Raw genomic sequence first — 15,048 nt, forward strand, 5'->3', positions numbered from 1 at the left:
GTGGCATCAGCGCTAAGCACAGCACATGCTTGGCCAATGAGGACAAGTATTTTTATTTATTATTTCAACAAGATATAAACATATCAATGATAGCAAAGTCGTTAATAAATGTGAGCAGCTAGACTTACAAATCAGTCAAAGCTGGAAAGAATGGGTTGGGTTTATAAATTAGACATCTTTAGTAAAACATGAAAATTCACTAAGACCAAAGTTCTCTTATTCTATAACATTAGGTCCATATTAGCAGCATAAACCCATACAATACAATATTATACATTGTTTCATCCATACTGTGGGTCAGACTTGGCAACGGGTGTTTGTGTGCTGGTTAAGTGTCCAGTCAGTGCCACCATATTACTTGTCTGTGTTGGAAACTCAAGACTACTTTTGCTGAACGCCTCGTTCTGCACGTGTAGTTCATGGAAGTCAATGTGGCGGAACTCTGCAGAGAAAATGCCGAACAACATGAAGAAGCACATGACCAAAGCCCACTCACTTATGGCAGCTGCAGATCGGTAGCCTGTTTTATGGAGCACGGTCACTGTGCGACAGGGATTAAGGTTCAACACAGGCAGTTTGAATGAGTGTGTGTGTGTGCGTGTGTGTGTGTGTGTTGGAATGGGCTGATTCATTTTACACATGCTTATGATCCACTTCTTCAGTGGGACAGACATAAACAATATAGAGAACATGACTACATCTGCCCACAATTTGATTATATAATCTAATCATGTTATTGTTTCTTAGGCAATGTCTATGCCATGACATGCATCTGAAAGTTAATTAATGATGCATGATAATTTCATTAGAAACAAGTCAGTTCTCTCTAAAATGCAAAGCTCTAACTGGAACAATACGATTCAGCTTGTGACTGTTATTTGTGATGGCACTTTAAAGGATACTGACAAGAACCAAGCAAGTGCAAAGACTGCAGAAAATAATCCGTGCAGGCCCTGCCCACTTCTTGTCATATGATGGTTTTGCGTGGTAAGTGAGCCACACCTGAAGCCAAAAGTATGCCAGACCCACAAAAAATGCCAGGAACGCACCCAACAAGTGAGCTCCCATCACCACCGATTGCTATGAATGAAAAAACAGAAACTTTTAAACATACATCAGAGAAGAACAGGCAAGAGCTTTTGTTTAGAACAAGTGGGTCAGTGGGTCATACCTGGAAGTTTCCCAGGATGGAGATTCCTATAGATGAAATGAACCCCAGAACTAGACTGGCTGTGTTAACACGTGACGAACAATTCAAATCCCTCACCTGCTGGAACCTTATAATCACAATCCACAGAGCTGCAGAGAGAGAGAGAATGAATGAATGAATGAATGAATGATGGTGAGAAAGACAAGGAGTAAGAGAAAGGAGCACTCACCTAGCACAGAGCAGATGTTGCATATCTGGGAGAAGAGACAGCTCTGAGGGTTATACGTGCCACATGTGCTGAGAAAATAATACCAGTCATGTTTCCATTTACTAAAGTTATAGAAGACTTGAGTTGGCGTATGTAAAATAATAATCAATACGCACACCTGATGTATGGGAACTCGACTGTCAGATTCACTGTCTCATTAGACACAGCTAAACCAAACCTGGCAAATAAAAACACAAACATGCAGTCAGGAAGTGATAGAATGCACAACATTCATAGAAATGAAAAAAGAGAGAAGCAGAAAACAGATACCTACACAGTCCAAATGCCTAGAGTGCCAAACACTGCCAGGAAAACAGGAAGTAGCGCCCATGTCCACATGATGGACCAATCAGATATGCCTGTTAACACAACATGTGACACATGTAACAGTCTCTTATTTCATGTCATAGCTATCCTCTTGATTCTACTTTCTCATGAAAATGACAAATGCTGATGTCTGTCTCACATCTAAAACAGTTAAATCATATGTCATGTGATTTGCCAATTATGTATCATCAGGTAGAAAACAAAAAAGCTAATGAGATAAAAGAAGAACCAGATCAACAAATCTGCTGTGGTTCAGCATACAGTATTGCACAGGTATACACCACCTCACACATGGTCATGACACGTTAGTGATGTGTCATTTGAGTACGAGTCAACTCTTTGAACCAGCTCTTAGGGGAACACTGTGAGCTGTCTCGCAATAAATGATTTCATGGGTTTGCTGATAAGTTGGCAGGGTTTAGTTCCCTAATGCTGTTAATCACATACGGTGCAATCGTAACTGAAATGCATCTAGTGAACTTTAACAATATCTGATTTATTTGGCACAAAATAACGATTTTGATTTCTAGCGAGAATATTGAGACGTGTTCAAATCTCATCTGTGTGATCAGCAGGTACAATTTTTACTGTCTTTGTCAACGCAGTATATAACACAATGCAAAGTATAATGTTATAATAACCAGAACGTGAGTAAGATTTTATTGAACAATTGATGCAATAGATAGTCAAAGACCTTGGCCAAGAAAAAATATCAAAGAGCCATCAGGGAGCCGAAAGAGTCAGCTCTTATTGGCCTTGACTCACTGAATAAAGCCAGAATTCCCATCATTTTAAATCCCAGGTTAATTTCCAGAAAGCTGCTGTTGGGACCTTAGACAAGGCCCTTAAACCTCATTTGTTCAGCTAAATTGTTTGATTTTATTCTGTTGGTTTTAACGTAAATGAAACTTGTATAGTAAAAAGCAAGACAAAATTGTCTATGATGTCCTGTAACTAATAGAGTTTCATTAAGTTTATTTAAATGTTTTCTTTGCCTATATTTTAAACTGGCATTTTTTCATTGGCTGAGCCTTATTAGGGTGTGGCCTGGCCAACATGGTCAATAGGAAAAGAAAAGGGGGAGTTTTTGGAAGGAAAAAGAGCAGTTAGGTGGCTGAAAAAAGGGACAAGGGAAAAAGGAAGAAAAAAAAATGACAGCTAAGTAGCCAAGTAGCTAGTGTCGTCTTTCACCCATTATGCATTCAAACCGCTTAAAGCTAAAAGACTTGTGGAATCGAAGGATGAATAAGAAAATCTGTGGATCAACAGATGCACTGCGCACTACTGGAACTATATCTGGAAAGAAGATTTTTGCAGTCCATTTGGGGCTCTTTTGATTATAAGAAGCAGGGAGATCAATCCTTTTTTGACTTGGCAGAGAACTTTTTATGAGAAGATTCTTTTTTGGCAACATTATTTTTTGTAGTTTGAGTTTGGGAACTGTATTTTTTTCATAACTTCTGGGACTCTGACAGAGGACTTAATCAAAAGTCATAAAACTTTCTTTTTAGCGGAAACTTTCCAGATTGCTGTTGTCTTTATGTGCTGAATTTATACACTGGCTTTTGGTGTTTAATGTTTGAGCATTCAGCTATATTATGAGGAAAAATTCTTTCAAGCAATATTAAAATTAGTGCAATATACATCCTGCCCTTTAGTTTCTATAGGCTGCTGCTTCATAAATACTAGTCAACTTGATTTTTAACCACTGTGCAGTGTACTTTTCATATTGTGCATGCCCTAGTTTAGAAAACAGAGTACATCAAACACACTCTTATAGCATGTTTGCCTACAAATTCACTGATTGTATGTTACATCTATCTGACCATAGAGTATGCCAACCATCATCAACAACAAAATCTTTCCATTCCATACATAGCATGGCAGAGAAAACAACAGTCGATTCTCAATCTTTTTGTAAATACATTGTTACTATGAAGTCAGTATCACCCCTTCATGGAGTAACCAGTGCTTGAAAAATGGTGCAGTTCAGCTAAATTGAAAAAAAAAAAAAAAAACTGTACTCACAGTCAGTTATTAGAGCCACAAATAAAATGCTACGCATCAGTTCTTTTTCAAATGAGCAAAATCTGGTCTGACCATAAAAGTTTTAAAGGGAATATTTTGTTCTTACAAAATTAAAAAGTTAATATTTTATAAATCTCTATTACTTATATGACTGTTGCTCTGTATGGCTAGTAAATTATTTATTACCAGATTGAAGTATCAGTATTCAGTATATTATAGCATTATACTGTAGTTCTACTTAGGTTCCCAGGAATAATCTCTCCTCCATTTTTATCTAGTATATTTTCATCAAATAGACCTATTCCATATGTCATTGTATCACTGAACTCTTCTAGAGCCCCACCCAGACCGGGCCTGAGACCACTTTCCATACTGTCCATGGTTATAATACACAGTAATATAGGTACAGTAAAGTTGGATAAAACATCATTTATCATCATTATTATGGAAATTTATATTGCAGATTCAATGGAAAGTTCTATGGTAACTTCAAAACTAGTTGTGTCCCACTCTTGTTCTGAATTACACCTATCTTGCATATTTTCCTGATACATCTAAACAGCTGATTAACAAGCCCTTCCTGAGTCCATGACTGCTGTGAAAGTACAGCAAAGCTAACCTGAGGAAAGGAAGAAAAAGCACTCACGTGGCCCTGGTTTTTGTATTTGAATGTGTCCTCTTGTGTTTGAGCTCTTCCTCGCTCGTTCCGAGGCTCATATATCCATATGGATTATACGGTATCTCAGTGTTTTATCAGGGAAGGCTGCACTTTGCCCTCGCTGACAGTTTTATTACCCAAGTGATATGAATAAGAACTGGATTACACCAGAGACCAAATACAGCACATTTGCAGGTGTCTAAATGATGATGATGATGATAGTTTCGAATTTAGAGGCAATGTCATTTTGGGTGTGTCTCTAACAATACAGACTAGCCTCAGTGTTTGGTAATGTGTGGAAATAAAAATAGAAATTAGGCACACTGAGACGAACTGATGAACTTCTTCATGACAGATGATATTGCTCTTGAATGCTTTAGCAACACCAGTCCATTTAAGGGCACCATACACACGCATTCACACACTCATTCACACCTGGGGGCAATTTATTGTAGTCATGTTTTGGGGATAGGAGGAAAGCAGTGAACAAAGATGAAACCCATACAAACACAACCGGGGATCTGAGAGACAGCAACATTACCTGCGGCACCACTGTGCCGTACACTGCAAACAGTCACAGCTCATTTTTCATCACTTTGTGATGAGCAAACATCTAACATTTCTAAAAGAGCTAGTTAAAAACTGAAACCTTTGGTGAAAATGCCATACCTTTTATACCAACAGCTCTGGCGTCAGGAGGGACAGGCCAGGGATCTGCAGTGGGCCTTTAACATCCACTCGCATGGGATAAATGGCCTTAATCAAAGCATGCGGCTCAGAAACATACACAGTAGGATAAAAATATATATCATATGATGTATTTCAGTTGCTTCCTGGTTGTTTTGTAATAGTTTGTAATATTTGTTAATGGTATTTTGTATTTTCTACATAGATATCATTAATAGGTGAGTGGGTGACCTGCGATTTATTCAAAATGTGTTTGTTGGTTTTCTGTTGGTATGCAAAGGTGTCATAACAGTCCGTGTTCTCAAAAGGTGAACTTCTGGTAATATCTCAGGGTTTAATGGTGATTTATACCATATCACTGTTAATGTGGCAGACATTCCTCATAAACTGGTTTTTTAAAAAAATGTGTGTAATTGAGATGTTTTCTCTAAGGAGATGTTCATTTAGCATTTTTGGAAGGAGGCTTCAATGTCAGCGCTTTGTAACAGTCAGAAGGAAGGCTGTTCCGTTTGGTTGTCTGGCGCAGGAAGTCTTTGTGGTTTCTCTCAAATATAATAAGCTGCATTTTTCTTGCTTATTAACTTCAAGAGAGAGGAAACTATAATGGATGGCGAGAAAACAACTGTTTGTAGCTGCTACAATATAAGCAATAACAGGAAATAACATTTCTTTGAGGTTTCATAACTATAATTGTAATTATAAATGGGCAAAAAAGTATGAGGGGGTCATTCTTTAATAATAAATTTTGTTGGCAATTTGCTGTGGTATACTAGGAATAAAACACTTTGGAATAACAATAGAAATGGTGCTTCATATCACATCATACTATTGTTGATTAATTTCCTATGATGCCTAGTTGTCTTTTATCCTTACCTAATGGATATAATAGATTTGCAATGCTCCTGCACTATAGGGTATTGCAACGGAAAAGCATATGGCATTCATGGTTATTTACAGTTTATTCAGTAGCTTCCACACCTGATCGCATATATCGTACTTTTCATCAAGACATAGGTCATGTGATTAAGGTGTGTATAAATTCGGCAGCTCAGAGGAGACAAAGGAGAATGGTGAGGATCATGCAAGAAAACAAACATGGCAAATCATAGCCAAATTCTATACTGGCGTGCAGAATGTCTAAGAATGTTTTACTCATCAGACTTTGTTTCCTACAAGAGCTGATGACCATGTTGGGTGCTGATTCTGAGTGCGCAGAATAAGAACGTTTGTCCCCAGTGAGCACAGCACATCAAAACTGGTCCGCTGAGGAATCAGAAATGTCCCGAGAGTCTTTTTGCATCATGCTGCTGGAAGGATCAGAATCTGACAATGGTAAGAGGAATGTCATATTACAGAACATGATCTGAATGGCACAAATGTCATCGCTGACCAAGAACAAAACACTTGGGGTTATGCTGATATAGGAAAACAATCAATGCTGGGGTGGTCTAATGCAGCCCAAGACAAAGCAGTGTTACTTTTATTGGAAAATAATCAACTTCAGTGGATTCTTTTCCTATAACAACACCTCATGATGTGTTTATTCCTCTTATACCACAGCCATTGCCAACAATTCTAACATGCCACATCATACTTTTTTACCATGTTTTAGTTACATTTAATGTTGTGGAACATCTGTGAAACAAATTAGTTCCTGTTATCACTAATGTTATAGCAGATATAAACAGTTCTTCCCTCAAAAAAATCACTGCTTGTCATGTTACAGAGAAACCAGAAAGCTCCAAAGCGACTCTCCCATGGTGGAAAACTTACTGAGTACTACAAAGTGCTGAGAATGCTGACTTCTTCCATAAATGTAAAATCATGTCTCTTTACAGAAAGCTTTAACAAAACTTGCTAAACAAGACATTTTTAATCACTTTATTCATAGACTTAGATTATATGGAGTATCCAGCAAGTCCCTGTGAATTAGCTGTTACTAAAGAAATGATAACAGGTTAGAAGGAGCACATTAATATAAACCTGTGATTTGTCCATGATGCTGGAGCTCATGTTAATGGAGAAAACTGCACAACAGGTGCAGCAGTGATTAGAACATATCTATTTTGCTCTAAAATCACAAATCTGTGCTGGACTCTATACATCCATTACCAAAGATAATGGTAATGTATACTGTAATTATTTTTAAATCTACATTTTAGGCTCATTTTCAATGTCCTAGTTGAAAAGATGGTGGTATGTTTGACAATACTGTTCCTTCACCATGGCCCTGATAGTATTTGCCTTTCTGTGAGGTTCTGGCCACTGATTAACTAAGCTACTTATTACTGCCCTCAAAAGTCACCATATAGTTCCAGTCCACCTGTACACACCTTTACTAATCACATATTAGTGATAAACTCCACCTACACATGTAATCTCTTGATAATCGAGTGCTGATTGTTGTTTTGAAATGGATTTATTTTTTCTTCTCATGGCAACAAATACTGAAATATACTGAATAATACTGAAAAGAAAAAACTTGGGTTACACGACTGAGCCTTGATTATCTTGCACAGTGTCACTGTTTCTGTAACATGTTGTAAAGCAGCATCATAATGACATGACACATTAGAAAAATTTTGTTCAGCAAATGACAAAAGGCTGAAGTCAAAACACTGTTTTGCAGACTTGGTGGCAGGCTTACAAGGATTGTGTATGTGTGTGCCTCAGAGCTCCAGTTCAATCTTCACGTCCATCTGGCTCTTATAGGGCTGAAGGACAGGTTTAACCTCTTCAGAGAGAAATCTGGCAACCTGTAAGACAGATGGAGATGAGACACTCGTGTGATGCAGCAAGGCTCTGGAAATGAACTGTGATCTCGTATATTGTCTCTGTTTCCACTGCCAAACAAGTAATGCTTTTCCAAATACCCCTGATGCATTGGTCACCCCTCTTGGCCAGGCACCATGCAGGATATAGGGGTGGAAATAAAAGTAGTGCAAATCAACCTGAGTAATGCCTCTGGCTGAAATCACATCAGAAGGCAAAAATCTTCAGAATTCTAGTGAATGTATACCAAAGTTTATTTCTTTAAAAAAAAAATTTCCCAGTGATGCAACAATTTAATGGTTTAGATTCTTTTTTTTTTTTTTTTTTTTTTTAAAAACTTACTAACAGTGATACGTCCTAATCATTATTTTGCTTAACTTTACAAATTTTACCCGTGACCCAAATAATCTGCCATCTTCTAGTTAGACGGTATCCTGAATAAACTGTTATTCATTTTTGCTTGCACTCTATATAAAAGTATAACACAATGGAGCTTAACATCCTACCTAGTGCCTTACATGCCTTACATAATGTAGAACACCACTTGAGATTTAGGCACAAACTAGACACGCACTTTATTAGGAACACTATACTAATACTGGGCCTCTTCAGGAGCACTTTCATGCTGCGAATCTCCCACTCTACCACATCCCAAAGGTGTTCTATTAGATTCAGATCCAGTGACTGAGAAGGCCACTGAAGAACACTGAACTCATTGTCAAGTTCATGAAACCAGTTTTTTCAGACGACTTCTGCTTTGAGACATGGTACATTATCATGCTGGAAAGTGGCCATTAGAAGATGGGTAAATTGCGGCCATGAAAGGATGGACATGGTCAGCAATAATACTCAAACAGGCTGCGGCATTCAAACGATGATTGATTGGTGTTAACGGGCCCAAAGTGTGCTAAGAAAGCATTCCCCACACCATTACACCACCTCCACCAGCCTGGACTGTTGACACAAGGCAGGCTGGGTCCATGGATTCATTCATGCTGCCAGCGCCAAATTCTGATCCTACCATCTATGTGCCTCAGCTGAGATGCTTTTCTGCTCAACACAATTGTTCAGAGTGGTTATCTGAGTTACTGTAGCTTTTCTGTCAGCTCAAACCAGTCTGGCCATTCTCCATTTTCCGTCCGCAGAACTGACACTCGCCGGATGTTATTTTCTTTATTGCACCATTCTGAGTAAACTAACCTCAGTTTTCATGGGTCGTATTAGGTGACAGGAAATACACCCGGCGGCCAGGAAATTAATAGCCTTTGGTACAGATTTGTGAAGCATCATGAGAGAAAATGTGACATGAAGAAAATGTGTTTATATTATAAAGAGTTTAGGTGGGTGAACCTGTTGTGGGGCTCGGCCAATGAAGGTTTTAGGGTCCAGTAGGGCATCTAGCTGGTCAAGTATAGGAGCGAAGTAGGGGTCAGCCTGCACTCGAGCCAGGAAGTCATTATCTCCTCCTTCCTCCTTCACCACAGCTGCCGCCTTCTGAGACAAAACCCGGATCTTCTCATGGCAATCCTGGGAAGATAGAGGTGTACAAAAAAGATGTGGTTAACATCAAGATATCACAAACTTAGTGAAATATACAGTGCACTGAACACTAGAACTAACCAATCATAGGTACACTATAATAAATCTGCATAATTTAATATTGGGCAATGAACAAAAAAGGGTTGTAATATGGCTATAAAGAGGTTCATACCTGCCTGTTCCCTCCTGCCTTCACCATGGCCATGATGATGTTCTCAGTGGCCATAAAGGGCAGCTCGTGGCGGATGTGCCTCTCGATCACCTGCAGAAGGTGCCAGAAACATCAGATTAGCAACAGAGCACATGGCAAGACAAACACAGTCTTAAAAAAAAAAAAAAAAAAAAAACAAGAGTATGAAAAGATTTAAACCATTCAGGTTATTCTGCACACAGACACACAGACACACAGACACACAGACACACAGACCTTAGGATAGACCACCAGACCCTCAGTGACATTCTGTAGAGTGCTGAGGATGATGTCAGCTGTGAGGAAGGACTCGGGCAGAGAGATTCTCCTAAACACACACACGCACGCACACATTTCGTATTTAGCAATTTTGCAAAGATTTGCTGTAGCTAAAGCTAAACGTACGAGGTAAATTTTCTTATAGTAAAGAGAGAGATTAGAGGCAAAAGTATTGTTTCAAGATTGAAACAAAATGATGAAGTGAAACTAAAAAAAGGAGAAAAAATCACCTCAAGAGACTTAGACTTTAAAAATAAGATGCTGCCTTTGTTTATTTTTCTATTTGGATTCCCTCTCAAACTATTGCCTCCGAAGTCATGATGCTCATTTGCAGAATTTTCATTCTTTTTCATTCACACTGTTGGAGTTTCCGGTTACAATCCAGACACAATCAAGTTGTCAGGGATTAGCCCAGATAGTCAGACAGTTGTCAGAGATTAGCCCAGATTAGACGCTATGGTCTGGAGTGTGGTCTGGTAAGGTCTGGCTCAGGGAACAGAAGAGTTAATGGTCAGCCATGTTTAGCATGATGGGTGAAAGTAACAAAAATTAAACGATTAAAACTGATTGGACAAAAAATGCCTGTAAAGTAAAGACCAAGAGTTGATCAAAATGCAAGTAAATAAAAAGTGATTTGATAAAATATGAGCCGTGTTCATCACTTATCACTAAATAATCAAAAGCAAAGGCAATTCCTGATCAGTGAAAAGTAGAGAACAAAGAAAATGACTATTTATTTTGTAGACCAAATCCCATGCTGTGCTTCTGTAGTCATTTTAATTCAGTTTTAATTCAGTTTGACACTTGGAAAAAAACTAAATTTTGTCTCATTGAAAAAAGTCACACAGTGAAACACATGTGATAAAAATAACAAAATAATCTGTAGGTATGAATAATGTAAACCCCAGTTGTTTGCTATAGTATAATGGAAATCGGGGGGAGTTACACGTTTAAAGCACTGTATATATGAAACACTGTGCATACACAGTACCTGTTTGCGCTGTCATCCAGAGTTCTTTCCAGCCACTGTACTGACGCAGTCTGGAGAGGATTAGACACCAGCGCCACCAGGTGACGAGCCAGACTACAGCAGCGCTCTGCACGCATCGGGTTCCTCTTGTATGGCATAGCGCTTGAACCTGGACACACGAACATAACACTGTAGAATAGTTTTACATCAAGCACCCAGATATGCATCTGCTTTTGAAAAAACAAAGCAAAGTGTGTTGCATAGTTTTATACTAGGAGTTCACGTTTACTTGCCTATCTGCTCTTTCTCAAATGGTTCTTCAATCTCTTTCAGGTTAGCCAGCAGACGGATATCAGTACAAATCTACAAGAGGCACAAAACAGGTTAACAGACGTTAGAGACTACTGCATTGATACAAACTGCTGTGCTGTTTCACTTCACATACATACAGTGTAGAAAATATTATGAACAAATGTTCAACAGTGTATGATCAGTTGTGGCGTAACAGATGGACCACAGCTGGACTATTAAATAAGTGACAGTCTTTATTATGACTGCTGATCTTGGTGAGTCATATCAGTCTCTTAATGCTCAGCATCAAATTCCTGACAGTCTGTACATCTGGGGCGGGTTGCACCAGCTGGACGTACACCTGGCTGTAAGACTAGGCTTGACGTAAAATGCACCTTAAGTCCTGTGTAGAATTAATTCCTGTTGCACCATGTAGGCATAGGGCTACGTCTGAGACCAAATCTTACGCCAAGTCAAAGGTAGGTGTAAAGTGAAAAGTCTTGACTAGTTTCCAAAGTGAAAATAAAAACGTTGATACAATGGTGTCTAATATACAGGGTACATGTATATATGATCAGCGGGCTTTCAGGCGAGAAAGAGTAATGAGAGACTGCACCAATCCTCTGGATATGGAGAGAGAGAACTTATTGAAAGATGTTATTTCAGCAGGGCTGAATTGTTGGAATTAATTGACAAGTTATCACCACAGTTGTAACATGTAATGGATAGGAACGGAAGGTCTTTCCATTTTTTCTTCACTTCGTCAACTGTCCGACTTCTTAATCCGCCCTCTGCTTCATTGACTGGTTCTGTTATCATCTGCCATGTCTCATTTTTTCTTATTAGTCATGGTATTGTTTTGTATGCATATTAAAATATGCATGTACTCACTGTAGAGTTCGATAATATTTCTTGTTTCACAATCTGAGTAATTTAATTTTCGTTTCTTCGGCTCAGCAGTCATTTTTAATCTATGCGCTGGCACCAGTAAATGTAAGTTTGCAACCATAGCAACGTGAATGGTGTGGCAACATGAATGTGGACCGGCATTGTCTACACTGGGCATAGCTGTGTCTAGGTGGAGTTTTAGATGGTGCAACAGGTGTAAATATTTACCACAAGGCTGGACGTAGCTAAGCCCGGCATAGGGCTTATACCCAACTTTTTTTACGTCCATCTGGTGCAACTGGCCATTAGTGAATAAATAGATTCTGATCATGATTCTGAGCCAATTCTTCATCAGCTTTAAATGAATAAAAATGCATTGCTTTGTGCAAACCTAGTGAATATCTTGAAAAATGCTACATTGAAGATGAACAGCAGTGGTGTGTGTCTGTGTGACACCAACCTTGTGTACAGTGGCTCCCAGGCTAGCCAGCACAGTCAGAGAGTCAATGTCTACTTTACGGCTGTATGTTTGTCCCGTCACTATATATGACCTAAAACAGGACGATGATGACAAGACACATCAGAGCCCTCGTTTAAAAAAAAAAAAAAGACCAATGTCACTGGTACCTATAATATTTGCATTTATAGTGTATTTTGTGTGTATAGACTGACTCATACTGTACTTACACATTCCCAGCATCACACTCACTTTTTAAATCCAGCCAGCTCAGTCACCATTCTATCCAGTGCCTCCACCTGTTAGATACACAAGAGGATCAATATTAATGATAAAGGAAAGAAAAAAAATAACAGCTCAAAATGAGCTCTAAAAATCAACACACACAAAATCCGATTTGAAAGATTAAACCGAGTTGTGTTTCCCAAAAGCTGATCCACTCAAATTAAAAGATGCCTAAACACTGCCTGTCTGAACAAGTCAGGGACCCCTTTAACTGTAAATAAAACCCATGGACTGGAGTTATTTTATAAACACAATATGTCCGGCATTCCTCATGATACTCGTTATCAAATCTATAGTCACTATAGCTTCCACAGTGTAAACATCTCCTACACCTCTCCTACACGTCTCCTCACCTCTCACAAAGTCATATTTTGTGTTCACCTTATCATGATCCCCCTGGAAGAGCTGCAGGAAGCTGGCTTGGGTCCCCGTGGTACCTTTCACCCCTCGGAAACGCAGATCATCTCGAGCTCTCTGAAGGTTGCGCATGTCCATGACCAGATCCTGCAACCACAAACACGCTCGCTTGCCCACTGTAGTCAACTGAGCTGGCCTGAGAGAAAGAGACAAAGAGAAAGATGAAATAAAAAAGAGCCAAGATGCAATAAATCAATAGGCATTCATACATAAATGTGGACATTAATAATGGTGAGGAGAAACACACTCACTGGTAGTGGGTGAAGCCCAGAGTTGGCAAGTCAGCATATTTTTCTGCAAAGTTAGCCAATCTATCAATAACACGGGCCAGCTGAAAGCAGAGAGAGCAAAAGAAAGTTACAGATAGAACTGAGCGATATATAAATATTGTGATAAATTGTCACAATACAGTTTTCTGAGATATGGTGGATATTGTGATATCTTTTTATTACATCATTTGTTTTTAAAAATAATTACAAACTTACTGGAAGAAACATGTGGTGTAAAAATGTGTGTGCTTAACCTTTTAAATTAAAATGATTTTAAAAAATTTACAGATTTTTATTTTTTCCCTCTTTTTAGTGTTACATTTTTTAATCATTAAAATGTATTTTTCATGTAAAAAATTTTAATAATAGTATTTTTATGCAGCACTACTGTATTGCTTGCAATTTTAAATGTTGAAATGTTTTCAAGATTCGTGATAATATTTTTGTCCCCTAACAGGACCAAATTGCTGTGCTATAATAGAAATAAAACACTTCAGGACATGTTAAAGGAACATAAAAATCTTTGTGTGCCAACAGCCCTCCTCTATGCGTCAGGTAGCATCACACAACCCCGTTGTTGTTTATGTTCCTATAACAGCATGGCCCGCCATGTTTTATTCCTTACTACACAGAGCTACAGTCACCTTGGGCAGCAGGATGTCGAATCCATCACGGAGCATAATCAGGTCCTAGTGAGAGAAGAGATCCGCTTTGAATTAATTCCGTCAGTGCAAACATCTGGACTGTTTCTGTATTTATTTCTCCTAAAGGATACAGCTGCTAGTTTTGGGCACTTTTATATTAATACACTCCAGTTTTAGAGAGTAAAATATCCTTATTCTTCTTCCTCCATGGTAGCAGGTATGAGCCCCCTCCTTACTGTGTTGTCTCCCACGTAACAGGAGGTAGCACCCAGGTGGATGATGGGAGCTGCAGTGGGGCAGCAGTGGGCGAAGGTGTGGACGTGGGCCATGACATCATGCCGAAGCTTGCGCTCCTCCTCAGCTGCCATGGCAAAGTCGATGTCCTCCACGTGAGCCTCCATCTCACTCACCTGAGCATCAGTGATGGACAGCCCCAGATCCTGGAGTGAGAGAGACAGATAAATAACAGTTACAATATTGTGTAAGGTAACCATCACAGTCTGGTTTCATCAGAAAAGACCAATTACTTTTACACTTCTTCGTGTCACACCTGTAAAGGAATAGTTCTTTCAAAAATAAAATATGCTTACATATACTCAGAACATGTTTATACTGCTATACACTACTGTCACATGGACTGAGCTGTGTGTGTGTGTGTGTGTTTGTGTGTGTTTGTGCATGGCAGAAGGACAGGGCAAATGTCCAGGGACACTCAGTCTCACTCTCTGACATTTACACATTGGGTATGTAGTTATTTTAAACTGCACATATACTATGCTACACATTCCTCTTTAAGAAACATGCATACACACATCACGTCGGGGTCATGAAGCTTGCTACTGCATTTCATTTGCTCTGTATTCATACTCTGCACAATGACAATAAAGTTGAATCTAATCTAATCGAATATTACATAGAGTGAACATTTG

General features: G+C 38.9%; 2 protein-coding genes across 4 annotated transcripts in view; both read right to left on the reverse strand.

Annotated features, from left to right (window-relative positions):
• Position 1: 1 nt before the first annotated feature.
• tmem150b (transmembrane protein 150B) lies at positions 2–7,375 on the reverse strand. 2 transcript variants are annotated; one of them, XM_026917281.3, is made up of 7 exons: positions 5,101–7,375; positions 1,693–1,777; positions 1,537–1,596; positions 1,380–1,447; positions 1,172–1,299; positions 903–1,080; positions 2–541 (listed from the first exon to the last, which is right to left on the reverse strand). In XM_026917281.3, the coding sequence occupies exons 2-7, from the start codon at positions 1,755–1,757 to the stop codon at positions 282–284; spliced, it is 759 nt and encodes a 252-aa protein (XP_026773082.2). In that variant the 5' UTR covers positions 1,758–1,777; positions 5,101–7,375; the 3' UTR covers positions 2–281. The 2 variants fall into 2 exon arrangements, with proteins under 2 accessions (XP_026773082.2, XP_026773080.2); XM_026917279.3 differs by having other exon boundaries at positions 4,420–7,375.
• A 143-nt stretch (positions 7,376–7,518) lies between these two features.
• Positions 7,519–15,048, reverse strand: part of adsl (adenylosuccinate lyase) — a 10,812-nt gene continuing 3,282 nt past the window's right edge. For both annotated transcript variants that reach the window (XM_053239127.1, XM_034309942.2), the window contains exons 2-13: positions 14,356–14,559; positions 14,120–14,164; positions 13,458–13,537; positions 13,171–13,342; positions 12,757–12,803; positions 12,508–12,598; positions 11,162–11,231; positions 10,890–11,037; positions 9,857–9,947; positions 9,602–9,691; positions 9,241–9,417; positions 7,519–7,874 (exon numbers count right to left, since the gene is read on the reverse strand). In XM_053239127.1, the coding sequence (XP_053095102.1) occupies positions 7,788–7,874; positions 9,241–9,417; positions 9,602–9,691; positions 9,857–9,947; positions 10,890–11,037; positions 11,162–11,231; positions 12,508–12,598; positions 12,757–12,803; positions 13,171–13,342; positions 13,458–13,537; positions 14,120–14,164; positions 14,356–14,559 (1,302 nt within the window). In that variant the 3' untranslated portion in view covers positions 7,519–7,787. The remainder of the gene's footprint in view (positions 7,875–9,240; positions 9,418–9,601; positions 9,692–9,856; positions 9,948–10,889; positions 11,038–11,161; positions 11,232–12,507; positions 12,599–12,756; positions 12,804–13,170; positions 13,343–13,457; positions 13,538–14,119; positions 14,165–14,355; positions 14,560–15,048) is intronic.

This window comes from Pangasianodon hypophthalmus, chromosome 13 (assembly GCF_027358585.1).
Source record: "Pangasianodon hypophthalmus isolate fPanHyp1 chromosome 13, fPanHyp1.pri, whole genome shotgun sequence".
Lineage (NCBI taxonomy): Eukaryota > Metazoa > Chordata > Actinopteri > Siluriformes > Pangasiidae > Pangasianodon > Pangasianodon hypophthalmus.

Bases quoted from the DNA above. Each gene is read 5' to 3' on its own strand.
- tmem150b (XM_026917281.3), bottom strand. From the start codon at position 1,757: ATGTGGACATGGGCGCTACTTCCTGTTTTCCTGGCAGTGTTTGGCACT. The intron at 1,081-1,171 runs GTATGACCCACT...TTTCATTCATAG, and splicing joins CCATCCTGGGAAACTTCCAG to CAATCGGTGGTGATGGGAGC. The intron at 542-902 runs GTATCCTTTAAA...CCTGTCGCACAG, and splicing joins CACTTGCTTGGTTCTTGTCA to TGACCGTGCTCCATAAAACA.